The sequence below is a fragment of the Anopheles maculipalpis genome, chromosome X, assembly GCF_943734695.1.
Source record: "Anopheles maculipalpis chromosome X, idAnoMacuDA_375_x, whole genome shotgun sequence".
Taxonomy (NCBI): domain Eukaryota; kingdom Metazoa; phylum Arthropoda; class Insecta; order Diptera; family Culicidae; genus Anopheles; species Anopheles maculipalpis.
In genome coordinates this window covers 5,558,060-5,574,553 of record NC_064870.1, presented here as the reverse complement: position 1 = coordinate 5,574,553, position 16,494 = coordinate 5,558,060, and the positions used below count along the sequence as shown (strand labels likewise).

General features: G+C 47.1%; 2 protein-coding genes across 2 annotated transcripts; one reads left to right on the top strand and one right to left on the bottom strand.

Annotated features, from left to right (window-relative positions):
* Positions 1 to 3,395: 3,395 nt before the first annotated feature.
* LOC126562845 (uncharacterized) lies at positions 3,396 to 11,479 on the bottom strand. The gene is made up of 3 exons (XM_050219440.1): positions 9,718 to 11,479; positions 4,966 to 5,896; positions 3,396 to 4,889 (listed from the first exon to the last, which is right to left on the bottom strand). Exons 1-3 carry the CDS (start codon positions 11,477 to 11,479, stop codon positions 3,419 to 3,421), a joined length of 4,164 nt encoding a protein of 1,387 aa, XP_050075397.1. The 3' UTR covers positions 3,396 to 3,418.
* Positions 6,042 to 9,319, top strand: LOC126567864 (aminopeptidase N). The gene is made up of 6 exons (XM_050224191.1): positions 6,042 to 7,081; positions 7,146 to 7,224; positions 7,302 to 8,065; positions 8,219 to 8,602; positions 8,673 to 8,987; positions 9,055 to 9,319. Exons 1-6 carry the CDS (start codon positions 6,042 to 6,044, stop codon positions 9,317 to 9,319), a joined length of 2,847 nt encoding a protein of 948 aa, XP_050080148.1.
* Positions 11,480 to 16,494: the final 5,015 nt, after the last annotated feature.

Sequence of the window (16,494 nt, the reverse complement as noted above, 5' to 3'; positions counted from 1 at the left end):
AAAGCTCTCACAAAGCGGCAAATTTTACATTGACCCACTTATAGCACAAGATGAAGATGTCGTGCTATAAAAGATGGATCAAAGATGGACACAGCAACTTCAGCAATTTTTTTCTTAACACAATGTGGGGTCTCACCTCCATAGTTTTTTTTTCTTCTTTTAATTTAATATGATATCGGTTGCATGCACCTCATCTACGAGGTTAATAATGGTGAATAGAAAATTTATTCTGCCTCCCTACTGTTATACAAAAAAAAACCTACACCGGATGAAGCTTTATAGCACACCTCATCTAAATGGGGTGTGTCCCACATGGGATTGGAGATGTGATCGATTCCGATTGTATATTATTTCCTGCAATAAGCACGTTAGCTTAGATATTTGTTGTTGTTGCTCTAACGAGCTGAAGGCTGAATGAAATGAAATCATATGCTTTAAAAACACGAAACACGGGCATTATGGAATAGGTACGCAGAGTGTTCCACTAGTGATCTACATAGAAACTAAAGCGTTTGCTAACCATTATTTCTACAGAATTGGTTTTTTCATGTTTATAACTCCCGCATTTTGCTGTAAAATTTTCTCTGGTGTTCGGGTGAGCCTGAGGCGGGTGTTATTTAGTATTTAGATCCAGCTTTGCAGAGAATTTTGCATTAAAAAGTGCTTGGATGTTAGGGGACTCTATAAGGTGATCTTTACTAACCATCGTCGTGTTACGCGCATTGCAATACTTCATTGTTCATAGTCCAGCTAAATAGTATCGGTCAGTAAGGCACGAGTTTGCATTAGGCGAGGTTTCAACTGGTCCATATCTGTATCGCACATACGTCATACATGTTGTTACAATTACTAATTTGGTTTTAAAATTACTTTGCGTCATTGGTTCCTTTCGCTCACCTAAATCTGTTGCTCTCGGGAACAAAACGGAAACCGGTGCTGGACCGATCCCGAACTCTCGCGCAGTTCCTTTGTACGTCGTCAGCTCTACTTGGATCAGACGAATTGACAGACCAGGACTAAAATCCTACCGCCTCCCTCTTCTCCCAAATATATATAAACCCGCGGACCTCAGTTAACCGGCAACGATTTCTCCTCATTCTCCGCGACTGAGCGGGGAAGCATTGCTCGAGAGTGGGACCGACATCCGTAGGAAAGGGCAAAAATGAAACCTCTACCGAATCCGTAAGATATTTTCCCAACGATTTACAATGTCCAACATCAATAAGATCGAATGTTTTAGTAAGAAGACCAGATTGTAGAGATTCGTGAATATTGTAGTGCTTCAACAATAATTTGTTTGATGTTCCTCTGTCTCGATGTCTCGAAGAATTGCAACGCGGAATATATTAAGTTACCACTCTTTTAATCATTGTAGTAAGTTTGGCACGGTCCGGGGTTGGGATTTGAGAACCCGGGTCCTGCTGTTTGAAGACCGGTGCCGCTGTCGCTTACACCACCAAGCCGCCCCCAACATTACTGTTGAATAATAGATATTGCCCTTGAGCTAGACGAGTGTTATTTACCTTGTTTATTATCTCAATCTCAATATTACGGAGCCCAGAACAATCGGAAATCCAAAGATACAGCAGTGAGGAGTTCGTTAAGGATCTGTTTATTAAAATCCTGGATAATGTTAAGAGTAAGAATTGCAACACGGAATTGCCAACTTGCCGTTCCGTTGTGCTGCGTGCACCATTATTGGAAATGTTATTATTTTAGGATCAGCGCGTTAAAAATGCCGTTAATTTCGTACAACTATTTACACATTCATATAAATAATATCAAACTACACGTCCCCTCTCGTTCTCACTCCCTCCCCACATTCGACTCCTTCTCGCAGCTAACCAAATAAAGGAACGAATTGGCATTCCGTCTCGAATTAATCACTCAACATTCACACCTCATTTGCACATGTTTGTTTGTTAGCGATAAATATTGAATCAACGAATGCATAGGGAGGATGCTCGTGCCATGCTGTTGTCACGCACCTGCTGCCTGTTCACTAATTTATTGACCCGTGTAGCAGCTTGACTACTAATTGGAGGTTTTCTCCCCCTATACAACATTGCTATATGACTATGCGTCAACGACAGACAGTTTATTTAGATTTTTGTTTGCTCTACTAATGGAAATAGTGAAGGAACAACAACAAAAAACCGAAAATGGTGACAAGTTGGTACTGTATTTGGTTAGTCTGTTGCAGTATGTTGCACTCGCTCCCACTTGTCTCAGGGTCAGTGTGTCTAATCAATCCATTAGTCGGTGTGACACTATGAAGAGATGTGTTTTTTTTTATCAGTTAAATCACTTACTCATGATCGATTTTATCCAACATCCAGGCGGTTCAATGTAACAAAACGTTCGTTTTGTCGCTTGCGTACACATCCGTTCCAACTGATCCGTCGTCTAAATGCGTTTGTTTGCGAGTAAATTCCTTCAACAGGACAAATCAATCCCAAGAAAAAACGGGGAAAGAGCACCGAGGTTTGACGCAAGGGCCTGCAAAACCTACACCTTAGGGCTCACGGGATTCCGGGGTCGTGCCGTATACAAGTTAATGAACACATCAACACACTTCTTCCGAGTGCCGAGAAGTCACCGCGAATGATGTGTCTTGCAAGGAGGGCCGGGGGGAGGGGGGGGGGGGGTGGAAGGTGGTGGATACCAGTGCCAAACCAAAGACGCACAACGCCACACGGCCTATGCCTACAACAGCGCCCGGTAAATTGAATAATGCGAGCAATCCATTTCGGAATCCTTCAAGTGGTTGGCTGTTTTGTGGCTTGATTGGATAATGGTATTTTACTTTTGCGCCTCCCCTAAGCACGTTAATAGGCAAATGCGGATCTTGCTCTCCGCTGCTCTACTAGCTAATGCGCTGATGGATCGGTTTGGCTCGCGGCCGAGCGGCATCCCGAGGCATCCACCAGCCAAGCTAGCAGCTTGTGCGTGACCTATGGCGACTTTTAGTCTCTTGGTTGATCTTAAGACGGGAGGACGCACCCATTGCACTAGAGCAGAGCAGTGTCCTGTGTGACGGAGTACAGATAGTTTTTTTTGGGATTTTTTGTTTTGTTTTGTTTGGTTTGCTTGGTTAAAGTGTGTTTGATGCCAATCTGTCACCGACAAGTTGTGGGCGGTGACTGACAGCTGTAGCAAACAGGAAAGGTAAGACTCTCCATATCTTGGTGACTTTGCTGAGTGTCGGAAGTAGTTGTCCAGGGGGTAACGGATTAAGATAAGGAATGTTCTTTTAAATAAATATGGTATACTGTGCAGTGATTTACTAAATTATAACGAAGGTATGAAGCAGAATGAGGCGTAGCTCGTATCGCGTACAACACAACTATCAAAATTGGGGCCCAACAAACACACGCCTGTTTGAATGCGGTTTGAGTGCCACAGAAGTATCGCCATCTCAAAGATACGTATTGAACGATGTGTTTGGTGATGTCGTCTGTTCACCATCCATCTGTTTAGCGGTGCGTGGAAAGCACGGAACGCGCTGCAACTTGCGGCACCAGAACCGACGGGCTGTGGGATCCATTACTACAAAGTAGATAAACAGCACGAACCCCTGTACCGGTGCGGTTAGACAGAACAGGTAGGCGAACAGCTTGTCCTCCGTCCCGGTCGTGAGCATACCGAATATCCACGGCAATCCGAGCAAAAAGAACAAAAACACGGACAATCGTAGCTGGGCCAGCGTCATCGCATGGTCAGCCGTCTTCGTCAGGTTGTTCGGGATGGTAAAGATGTGGTACAGCACTATCACAAAGCTGATGAGATTTACAAAGATAATCAAGCCGATCGGCAGCAACAACCCGTACCAGAGTGCCGTCCCGTGCGGGTAACAGATGTCCGACAGGTTGTCCCGCTTCAGGTACAGCGTGTAGTCCAGGCTGAGGAACAACGTAACCACTAGCAGTGGTCCGCCCCAGCAACAAACCGTCGCCTTTAGAATGAAGTGAGCCGGCCGTAACCGACCGAGCACTTTAACGTACCGCATAAACTGCAGATAGGCGGTTATTAGCATCCACATAAACGTCACAAGAATGATGTAGTGAAAGATGGCACCGAGCAGTGCACATTCAATCTGACTAATGCGGTTCTGATCAATGTCTGGCCCTTCGAGAAAAATAATTATCATCTCGACAGCAATCGCGCACGACAGTTGGAGTAGAATTTTGCTGCTCGCCTTCGCTCGCCAACTGGGGAAGAGTATAGCGGTGGCAAATATTCCCACCACACCGAGCAGTGACATCGAGCAACCGATCGCTGTTATGATGTCCAACGCTAGCGTACCCTTGTCCGCAATAAACTTCTGCGAAACGCCTACCGTTTCCACCATCTGTATGTCTTTCGTTAGCCGCGAAAACGATGTCAGATGAAAGCAACCACACACTGCTAGCGGGCCGGAAACGTTTAGTAAACGGCACTCATCGTACGACCAGTGCCCGAACTCGGTCGTATTGTCCGTCTCGAACGACCAGTACCCGCAACGTCCGGGAAGTTCGCGGGTTTGTGCACGGGTGTAGATTGGGATTTCGTCCGGCATTCGTGATCCGTACCCGGGCAGACTGACGCTGATGATCTTCGAGTTGGGGCGTGCTATGGTACCGTTTCTCGTTTCCCGAAATGCGTGATCGTTGTAGTAGATGGTGATGATAATGCGCAGCAATTTCGGAGCTGACAGTGGGTCCTCGGCAGTCTCACTTGTCGGTAGTGTGGTAGCATCAACAGTTTCGGGATCTTCCTCTTCATCCGGCGTTGTAAATGCTGCATTAAGCTCATCCAAACTTTCGAGCACGTACTGCGGAATGAAGGACCCTATTTCGAGGTCCTCTTCCGCTAGCAGTGACTCTATGGATTGATTCATGTACAAGTACCTAGTACATAAATGATCAAGAACAGCAAATATGAAGAATAAGGGGTGTGGGGAAAGAGGTAAGCGGGAAAACTCACCGCAGGCTGTAATCACCAAAATCTTCTTGACCGGGATCTTCCACAACATCCGAAGCATCGTCCGACTCCGGACGAGATGATGTTCGGTTACGAAACAAAGCCAATCCAGTCACGTTTGCCACAGTAGGATCTGCTATCAACACAATCAACCTTGCGGTACGAAACAGTACCGTGCCATCGTTTCGTCGAACCTGATGCTCTAACTGATCCTGACAATCGTACTGACCACCCTCCTGCATCAACACCAGCGTATCGTTCGCCAGCGCCAGTTCATTCACGATCGTTTCGGTAGCGTCCAACAAAATGTTGGTAGTATTCAACGCCCTCTGTGACAGTACAACGGTCGTTTCGTTTAAATACATCACCCGATTCAAGATATTGCTAATGTTGCAGAAGTATTGCCTACCGGGTTGTTCATCCCGTGCCTCAGCAGTCGACCCGTTCGGGCCAACCAGTAGCGTGGGAATGTTTTCGAGCGTTTTGGAGATGTAGAAAAGATCGGCAGGTATGACGTTCTCCGGGATGGCTAGTACATCTACCGCGCTGTTGAGAACATCACCCAGCACACTTTGATTCAGCTGACTAACACTGTATCTGTACAGGAGGTTTGTTGTTGGATGGTTTTGATTGGAGCACAGATCACTGCCCGGATCCCAGTCCCAGGCACATCCGTACAAATAGTCTCCTAGGCAGCGTCTAGTTATCGGTAGCCCACTGTGTTCTATTAGGCAGAGATTTCTTGGTGCAACTGTTTCACCTAATCGTGCGGGCCACCACACGTTTTTCCCTGGCTGCAGCTTAAGACTGACAGGTAGACAGTACTCTGTGCTATTACTCCCAAGGAATCGAAATCTCTCACCGTTCAGCGACTCGAGTGCAGTAGTTAAGCTTTTATGCGTTTGATAGTAGTCCAAATATTTCGAAGGAAGTTCTGAAACGAGATAAACGAGAGATGTTGAAGTTGCAGCTCAATACATTCTAATCCAGCTTCATCTCTTTTTACAGTTATCGTTTTGGGGTTCGTACACCGAACAACAACAAAAAGAAAAGGTGCGAAGCACAACAGAATCCACAAGATGGGACGGCATCCGCTTTCCCTGCTGATAGTGATACTATCGCTAATGCTGCTGCCGTACGGATACACCTGGAAGGAGTATCGGATACGTAGAAGCATCGATTTGTCCTTTACGAATCCACTCATTTCCGATACGAAGCTTCCCGCCGATCTCGTCCCGTCCGGGTACAGTCTCTTCCTGCACCCGGTGCTAGAAAAGTCTACCTTTGCAGGGCGCGTCAATATTACGATGATGTGCGCCAAGTCTACCAATCAAATCACACTCCATGCTCACCACGATCTTACGGTAGATGAGCTAGATCTGGAGGTAGTGAAGATGGCTGATGACAGCAAGATTCCGATACGGCGCGTGGGACGTGTTCCGAAAAAACCCTTGTTAGAAATTTATTTCCACGACTCGCTGACGGTTGGTGTATCGTACGAGCTACGCCTCAAGTTTAACGGCAACATTTGGGAGAATGTGGAAGGTATCTTCGAGGGGAAGTACAAACAACAGGCGAACGCTGCCGGCACCGATACGGATACCGAGGGTGTAATCGAGGCGGAAGAGCACTCGTACATCAGCACGTACTTCCGGCCACACCATGCACGTCGTGTGTTTCCTTGCTTTGACGAGCCCGCGTACAAGGTACCGTTCAATGTAAGCATTGTACGTCCGGCAACTCATCACGTACTATTCAACACTGAGCTGGAGCGCACGGAAGAGCTTACATCGAGCGATTCCAAGCACGTGATCGATGTGTTCAAGCGTACACCGCCGATGTCGACGTTTACGTTTGGATTTCTCATATCCGACCTCCAACAAGTGCCATCGATGTCCGATGAAAAGGATGACGAGCGCAAAAAGCCTGCGATTCGTATTTGGGCCCGACGTGACTTCCAAAAAAATGTTGCCGATGTAGAGCAGCGGGTGAAACTTGCGCTGAAAAAGTTGCAAGATTATTGGGGCGTGGAGCTGCCGCTGGAAAAATTGGACGTGGTGGCACTGCCTGGATTCTCCTACGTGAAGCCGGCCGATAATTGGGGTTTGATTGTGTTCAAGTAGGTGATTGTGACCGAAATGCTATTATTTTCTTTTTGATAATTATTGCCATCTTTCTTTTAGGGAAAGTGAACTGATGAGAGGCTACTACAATCTTGCCCAGGAACTCGTCTATCAATGGCTTGGTTCATGGATCACTCCGGTAAATGGGAACGATAAAGATTTGCAGAAGACATAAAAAGCCTCTTTAACACACCTCGTTCCCATTTTTCCAAACAGCATTGGTGGAGCGATGCGCATGTGAACAAGGCTATCGCAGGATTCCTTTCTGCCGACACAGCGATTAAGATTGATGGTGGCGATGAGTTCGAGGGTAAATATCCGATGACCATACTGTACTCTATCTACTACGAGTTTAGCAAACGCTACCCTCATTCGCGCATTACGGGCCAAAAGCACGAGACGACCTGCAGCAAAACCGAGCTGGTGTTGCGTATGCTCAACTACACCCTCGGCGAGGATACCTTCCGCCGCGGGATGCAAAAGTTTATCCAGCATCGCGAGTACAAAACATTCTACGGCGATGACGTGTGGGAAGCGCTCACCAAACAGGCCCATCTCGATCAGCGACTGTGCGAGTCGGCGACCGTAAACGATGTCGTCAACTCGTGGATCACCAAGGATCGCATCCCGATGGTGAACGTGATACGGTCGTACGGTAACCGTTCTGCTACCGTCACCCAAAAGTTGTACCTACGCGAGCGTCCCCACGATGTGCTGGATAAGGATAAAATGCTCTGGTGGATTCCGCTCGTTGTTGTAACGCAGGATCGATTGAATTTCGGTAACATGAGTGCGGTAAAATGGATGAAACAGGTGCGGGAGATCACACTGGAGGAATTGCCCGGATCGGATGAGTTTATTATTGTCAATCCGGAGGAGGTAGGACCGTTCCCGGTGAATTATGACGAGCGCAACTGGAATCTGCTAGCTACCTTCTTGCAGAAGGAAGAGAGCCGAACCACGATTCCCGTCTACACGCGGTACGAATAGCGAGAATCACTGTAGGGTGCATGGACTATCTTTGCATGCTGTATTGTTGCATGTACGTTGCATTCTGTATATGCTTCTAGGAGTATTAAGATTCGTGATTGACTTCTCTAATGTCATCTGTTGCCTTTCTTCCAAACTTGAAGTGCAAAGCTGCTTCACGACGCATGGAACCTTGCGTATGCGGGCGAGCTTAGCTTCGGTACCGCCTTCAACATGACGCTCTTCATGAAGTACGAACGTAACCATTTGGTGTGGAATCCCGTATTTACGCTGATCGATCACATCGGTCGCCATATTGATATGTCGGCAGTGCACAAAAAATTCGAAATGTACGTTCGCACCCTACTGACACCATTGTACGAAGAGTTGGTGAGCAATCAGCAGGAAAACGAAGAGATGTGGAAGGCAAACCTGCGTTCGCTGGCGAAAAATTTCCTCTGCCGTGCCGGTTACAAACCGTGCATCGAGGAGGCGCAACGCGCGTTCAACAAGTGGATGGATAGCCCGGACCCAGACGCAGGCAATCCGTCAGTATACGTCCCCAGCTGTCGGAGAGCAAATTTACTAACTTCGATGCGTATTGTTCGCTTATTGCAGTGTTGCGAATCAATACATCTGTCCAGTGTTCAAGTGGGGTACGCGTGAAGAGTGGGAGTTTGGACTGCAACGAGTGATCAATTTCCCCGAGTCGCGCGTCAAGAGTGAACGCACTTACCTGCTGAAAACGCTTGCCGGCTGCCCAAGCCAACCGTTCAAAATCGATCGCCTGCTCAACATCATGGTGCTGGAGGATAATGGCAACTTTACCGACAACGATATCAGTCTCATCTTCAAGATGCTTTCCGGTGGCTCGAGTGGCTACACGACGCTCTTCAACTTCCTCAAGAATAACTGGGATGCAATCAAACTACGGTAGGGCAGACAGCATTAGACAAACCACGCGGCACAATAAATTAAACCCGCTTCTATTGCGTTTCAGATTCAAAAACCGAGAATCACTGTGGGACAATATGATCAACTCTGCCACTGGACTGTTTACCACGCAGGAAGGCTACGATATGGTATCGCAGCTGTACGTGCAGCACCAAGGTGAGTTCGGTACGGCGGAACACATAATCGAAAAGTCGCTGAAGAACATTAAGGAGGAAACGAAATGGAGCGACGAAAACTTGCCAGTTATAGAGAAGTGGTTGGACAATTTTCTCGCCAGCAACGGTGTTGCGGATCAAAAGTTTCTCGGTTGATACCCGGTAGTATCAAGGCGGTAGTAGTTGTATGTTGTAGCAATGTTTGCAGAAAACGCAGGAGAGCGTAAGATCGAGGGAGTGCCAGGAGAAAGAAAAGAAATCCAATTCTTTGCAAATGTAGTGAACCCTTCACATAGCTCTAGGGTGGGTGTTGAAACATGGCAAAACCCTTGAGGGTGGCTCCCCAGATGGTTTTGTGTTATTGTTGTTTTTTTTAAATACAATTCTTGACTTCGAGATAACGTAGATGCTCATGTCAACTTGTAGGAATGTTTCGAAGCAGGATATTGTAGCCTCTCCCGCCCCATATGTCATCCACGTCTGTGCAAGTCGTAGGTGTATCCACAGAAACAGAATTTCGCGCAAAAACAAAAACCCAATAAACGACGTCTTACCGATTTCGTTGCTTTCATCGTGCTCCAACAGTTCCGGTTTGTCCCACTTCTTTCCACATTTGGTGACAATGTGCAGCAGTAACCGCACCGTGTACCACTCAATATTAGCCGAAGTCCAATAGTCTTCCACCCGCTTGACGTCAATCTGTCTAATTGCTTCGAAGATGTGCTTTAGCTCGGGTAGCCGTTTCCGTCGGGTTTTAATGTACTCTCCAACGCGGCGATCGTAATCCTTGAGTCGTAACGCTTCCGGACTACGGATACTGGACCTATTCAGCAGCAACTCGATCGTAGCGGAAAAGTACCGCCTACAGTTCGCTTTCCGTTGGGCCAGCACGGTGTTTGTCCTGATGAGGGTAAAGTCCGGCACCAAATGTGCCTCACACCAGTACGGTCTTGGTGGGCCGTACTCTTTCAGCTTCACCTCGTACATCGTCCGGTTCGCATCGGACCAACCGTTCCGTGCGGGTTCACCCCATTTGACGCGGGACGCACGCAATTTCGTTACCTTTGGACGGTGCAGCTGTTCGTCGTTGGTGTTGGTGAAGCATACGAACCCAGCGCTGGAGCCGTTTTCCCGCCAAAACCAACGATCGCCGTACACGGTAAGGAAGAGCTTATGGCGCGCCTTATCGAAGTACAGATACATACTGGGACCGGTACCATCGGTAGTGACTAAACTGTCGCCCTCTATCTGCAACCGCTGCTGGGCGATACAGGCGTAGTTTTTCGGATTGGCAGATACGATCGGTATCAGGTTTTTGTGAAGAATCGCTTCAGAATCGTTCGACTCTTCCAGATCGCGCTTGTGTGCATGATGTGTACTCTCCTGCTGATCAGCGTAGATCACGTTCGAGCTCGCGCTACAATCCTTCGATGCATCGTACATCTCCACCAACAGTTGTCCCTTTCGATTGCTATCGATCGAAAAGATGCCGTTCACATTCATCACCATCCTAAACTGTGCTTGCAGTTTTAGCATACCAACAGTGTCCCAATTGCTCTTCCGAATGCTAAAACAATACCGCTGATAGCTCGCATATCGTGTCGTGTACTCGTCCGCATCACAGTGTAGCTGGAGCAGATTGGCTTCGCGGTACAAACAAAGCTGCGGTAGGATAGTCGAGCAATGCTGGTAGGACAGTTGTGTGGTATGGTGATCGATGCGCAGCATCGCACAGTCATGATCCTTGCTGTAGTAGGCCTCACCCAGTGGAACGCTGTATGGTTGCGATAGCTCAACAGGTGCGTTCCATCGCGTTCCAGGCAGTCGGCTCACCAGCTCTCCGTACTTGAGCAATCGCCGGGCAGAGATCCAACATTCGGACACATTATTGCGGATTAAAACTTCCCGCACTACGCCAAGCTCGGTCGGATCTAAATCGTAAAAGTCGGTAGCGGTTCCGGATGGGACACATCCATCTTGCCAGGGATGTGCCGCCCGGATACCAACGCACAATGTTCGGTTAGTCTGCCCGTACACAGGTACAGCTACGTATCCGGGAGGGCAACGACAATCGATCGGGATCTTCGACCGTTCCACAAAGTTTAGGTGCTGCACGGTATACTCCTCACACCGGTTCACCGTCAGGAAGGTCTGGAATGGTGGCGATGATGCTGGTGGCAACGGTAGGTCTGTAATTGATAGTGAGGTCGAAAATTCTGGAGGCATCGTGGCATCGATTACCGCTACCACTGCGAGAAACTGTAGCATGCGGATCATCCCGACGGTAGAGGAAGACGCGTATGGAAGAAGCCACATGTCTCTCTCGCGCATCTACACCGTACTCCTAGTGAGATATTGAACTTCCCCCGCTTAGGTTCGTTTGTGTGCACGTTGTTGCTTTCCAATCCTTCGCCGTCTTATCTAGATGCACTGATCTAAAGGGTACATAGTAAACAGTGATCTATTCACGTTGCACTAAGAATGCAAAACACACAAACCACCCGCCCTACCCCACACACAAACACACGCGCGCGCGCCCACACTGTTCGCAAGGTCAAAATCCGCAAGCGCTTCCGTTCGGTTCGGCGGCTTGCCAGCGAATGAGCGGAATGCGAACATGTCACACGCATCGTGCCGCCGGACGGAACGGCTTTTAGGTTGCGCTTTTTTTTTTTGCAACTAGGATGTGTAGCGGAGTAGCAAATGTTGTTTGTGCAGCTTAGTTTTACCAAGGTGTCCCCCCAGGGCTTGTCTTGCCTTCTAATGCCACAAAAAAATGGGAATAGGTGGAAACAGCTTAAAGCATCTGGAGAGCGGAAGGTTCCCAACAGAGGTAAGAGAACCTTACTGTAAGGGGCATATGAAACAATTCCGGACACAAGCGAACCGTTTTAATACAACCACTCTTTTCCCTCTACATTCCAGAGTCAACACACGTATCACTCCAGCCGCCGCAATGCTGATACTACAGGCTTTTGTTTACCATTACCATTAATAGTGAGAAGGGTTTTAACGATCTGCAACTATAGGTCTTGTAGCCGGGTGTACACAGTCATACTCCGACTGGATGCACCCTTGTACTTGAACCACGGTAAGCAAATACGTACACATTCAGATACGGGTAATGAGCTGTTTGAAATTGTAGTAAAATCGTTCTTAAGAATATACATCCCTCACGTAACCATTGCTTGTCTAACTCCGTTCGTTCCGTATCCGTCATCTGACTCTGATCTTCACGAACATCATCGTACTCTCTCGTTCATCGTTCGATAAAGGTTGCGCAAGGCGGTTTGAATAATTTGCGCTGAGACGTGACTTTCCGATATACTTTCCCGTGTGGCCTCTAGAGTTCATCACGTTCTGTGTTTAAAATATTTCTACTATAATAGCCCTAATGTACAAGTGCGTCCAATAAAATTGCAGGCTTCAGTGCTCTCTTAGCTTTGTGAAGATTTTATTTTACTTAATTTTATCTATTAGGGACTTTATTTCAGCTTATTCATAGGACACCCGTCTACATGTATTTATATGCATAATTTCGTTTCTAACCTTTTTTCTAACCTGTTTTTCGACAGCTAACTTGCATACTTGGTTCGAGTCTGGTATTCATCTTTTCTTTGCATAACGGCCTACTGTGACCAAGAAGCCATTGAATGGCTTATTAGACTTGCTGGTACCACTTAGTTGGATAGTCAAGTCCACACCACGGGGGAACGGCCCTGATGGGAGTTGAACCCCGGTCCTACCGAGTGAAGATCTGTGTCGTTGTCGCCTCTACCACCAATTCACCACTGAGTATCCTAACTACGTGGTATCAGCAAGCGTAGAAAGACATTAGATGATCGGCGTGACCTTTTGGGTCGTTAAATCCAATAAGAAGATGAAAAAAGGATAATGTACGGCATCTTTGAAGTTGTCCAAATATTTTGTCTATCTGGGACCAAACGTCAGCACCAAAAATCCGACCAGCTGTAAGCATGAGGACTTTATAGAATTTATAGTCCCCAGTACTCACAAACGCCTCTGAATCATGGAATCTGTCTCAAACTGATGCACGTTCCTGATGGTAAGAATGTTAGAAGGATTTCTAGACATAGACCTGTATATACGGATGTTATGCAACGAGAATCAATCTCGCGTCAGACTCCGGTAAACTGGTCATGTTATGAGATACACAGAGGAGACTTAGGCGGTCCAGGCTGAAAGCGAGCGATGACGTTGATACGTACAGCAGAATGTTCCGGATATTGGATTGGCAGACGACGGCGCTAGACCGTCGGCGAACTCGAGAACTTCTCGGGGTTCTGTCACCTGATAGTGAGGAAGTTTGAACAAAGAGTCCTGTTTTTATTTGGCACTACAACTATGAGAGATCTCCTGTCATTTCTGACTCCGTGGATTCAATTCGCAGGAAGATTGTTGATCCTGTATATCGAGAGATCGCTATCTTCTAGGCCACCGGACCACGCCAACTATTCACGAGTTCCAATACAAAAAAACACTATAGTTTTGTACATACACACATACAGGCACATTAACAAGTAACATCAGATAACATTGTGCTCAATTGGACAATCACTATTACTTACAAATGGGACACTTTTACGATGCGCACTCATCTCCCTTATTCCACTAGCAGAGAGTAAACTACAGCAACATCAGCAAAAAGACATAAATTTGTAAATAATTAGGCAGCAAGCGTTTGTAACAACCGTTTGCAAGCCGAAAGCAACAAAACCCGCTGTTCTAATAATATCAAAACAATACCGTCCCCAGGGTGGTTGGTAGGCAGTTCAGTACGTGGCGTGGCGGTCAGGTTCGTGGCGGGGGTAGAAAAACACTTGCACTTGCACTTGTGCACGGCAACACAAATCACACTGACTGGCAAAGTTCAACCCCTGTGGGCGTCCATCTCGTCCACCAGAGCTCTCGCCAACAAGAAGCCCCGGATGCCATTAATGCTGAGGATAAGGAAGGAAACACAGAGACACCGAAGAAAGTCGGCAGCGGCAGACAACGAGGTAGAGTCACCGAGTCCGAGTGGAAGTAGCAACGGATGATCGTGATCTTGATCGGATTTGATGCGACGCCTCTGACGCGAATATGTTGGCCACACCCGTCACAGAGGAATAGTAGTCGCAGCAGCTCCCTGATGCCTGTTCTCATTGTGTTGGGTTTAATTCACTATTCCACCAGCTAGTGTGTCCCTAGCTTGCCAAACGCTTTCTCTTATAGACCAACAAGGGAGGGAGAGAGAGAGAGAGAGCTCTGGTGTGTTACCAGAGTTCCTGCTGTTTGGCACGCCTAGCTTTACTGCGAAAGTTAGCACACACCACACTCGGCGATCTGCAACGGAGGTTTTGGTCGCCATTGATCTTGTCTTTTTTGGGTTTTGCACCGCGGCGCGTCAAGCTTCACACCGCGTGCTCCCGCCTTCCCACCTACTATTCCTGCAGTTGCAGTGTGGGAAAGCATTTATTTTTACAGCTCATTATTTCAAAACTTTGATAGTGTCAAGTGCGCATTGGCTCATAAACTGCTTTCGCCCTGTACCTATTCTTGGGTACCCCAGAAGGGTTATAGCCGTTAGCCTGACCGAGCGTGTCCCGGTGGTACATCTTCATGCGCTCTGCCTCCTCTGCCGCCTGACAGAGACAGTTGTCTGTGGCCTATTTCCACCAACCCGTGTCCCGGTTGGATAGTGCTTTCGGGCGGTTAGGCGGTTGCGTACGAGTGGACCCGGTATAGAGGGGCACAAAGATAGAGAATTGGATTGAGACAGCCACACTCGAGCGAACCGCCGTGCACGGCAGTGACTGTTACAGGGATATACCAGTAGAGGCTCCCGCGTGGCCTGATTACGACTGATTTTAGATTGATACGTCCTCCGGAAATATTGTCCTGGTGGCACCACGAACGCTACAGGACGTGGTGGGTGTGAAAGCGTGGCCGTACAGTTGTGTGTGTGTGTGTCCTTGAGCTCGTGTACCGATAGCTCCAAAGGTGGGCCCCATCGGATGATAGAACCCGCGGTAAAGGCATTGAGCATGGTGGTGATGCAGCACAACATTAAGCGAAAGTGAACGTGGAAAGCTTACCCAAGCCAGAAACCTTCGATCAAATTAGTATCCACAATCAAACGACTGAGCGTATTCCTAAAAGGTGAAAAAACCGTACTGTGTGAACGAGTGCAACCTTACACACACCCACACATACATACATCCCACCAAAAGTGCAATGATCCTGGCGAATGCAGCTAGCTTTACATAACCTTTCGGCACAATCGTACGTAATCGCCTTTTTCTTTGGGATTGGCCTGTCAAAAGCCCGTCTGCTTGAAGCGAAACGTTGTGTTGTCTGAAACTTGTAGTCCTTGTAGAATTACGTCCGGATCTCGAATCGAATCAATTATAAGTTGCAATTATGTTGAATGTACTACTGATAATGATAATGAATCCCATAACTTGGACTGTTGATTACGATATCCTTTCCCTTTGTCGGAGAGATCAGTTATAGTGCCGTGGGTTGAGGAATGCTGTGCTGGATCGAGTTTTCTGGTAAAGAGATTTGGACATTTGACCGTGTCGTCGCATGTAGCTCCATTGTAGCCAATTGTTAACTATTATGAAAAAAAGAGCCTCTGGGCGAAGAATTGTAATTTTCCCTATCGACAATATTCATATGGCACAAGATGAAGAATATTTGTTAGCGAAATACATTTTAGGCCTCGTTAACCACGTGGTCGATTGACCACATGGTACCGTTTGAATTGGCACTTACTATTTGGATCTGTTCTGACAGAGATCCGTGCTGTGAAAATAGCTCCTCTCCATGAGAACCATCCATTCATAAGCCACATCAACAACTAAAGTAGGCTACATTATCCAATTTGAAGGATTTAATCCGATTGGTATTCAATTAGGATCCGATCCAATTCGGTTTTTCCATTGGGATTTGATCCGATACGGATTCCGTTGGGGATCGATCCGTTGGGATTCCATTGCGATAGGAACGATTGGAAACGATTGGGTCCGATTTGATCCGACCTTCGATTGAGATTCTTTAGGCATTCGATTAGGACAACTGGGTTAGAATAGTTATGTTTTTCACAAAATGTTGTACATGTAAACACTGGTCCAAAGGATCAACCACAAATTCCTTTGGTAAGCCGTTGGAGAGAAATTCATTGCAGGACATCATTGCATCTTATCTCCTTATCGTCTATGCCTATGTTAATTGTTCTAATCATCCGGCTATATTTTTTTATCCCGACTGTTAAAATTACGATATGTATATCCGATACATCTTGGTGTCCTGCCTCGTAAAGGTGT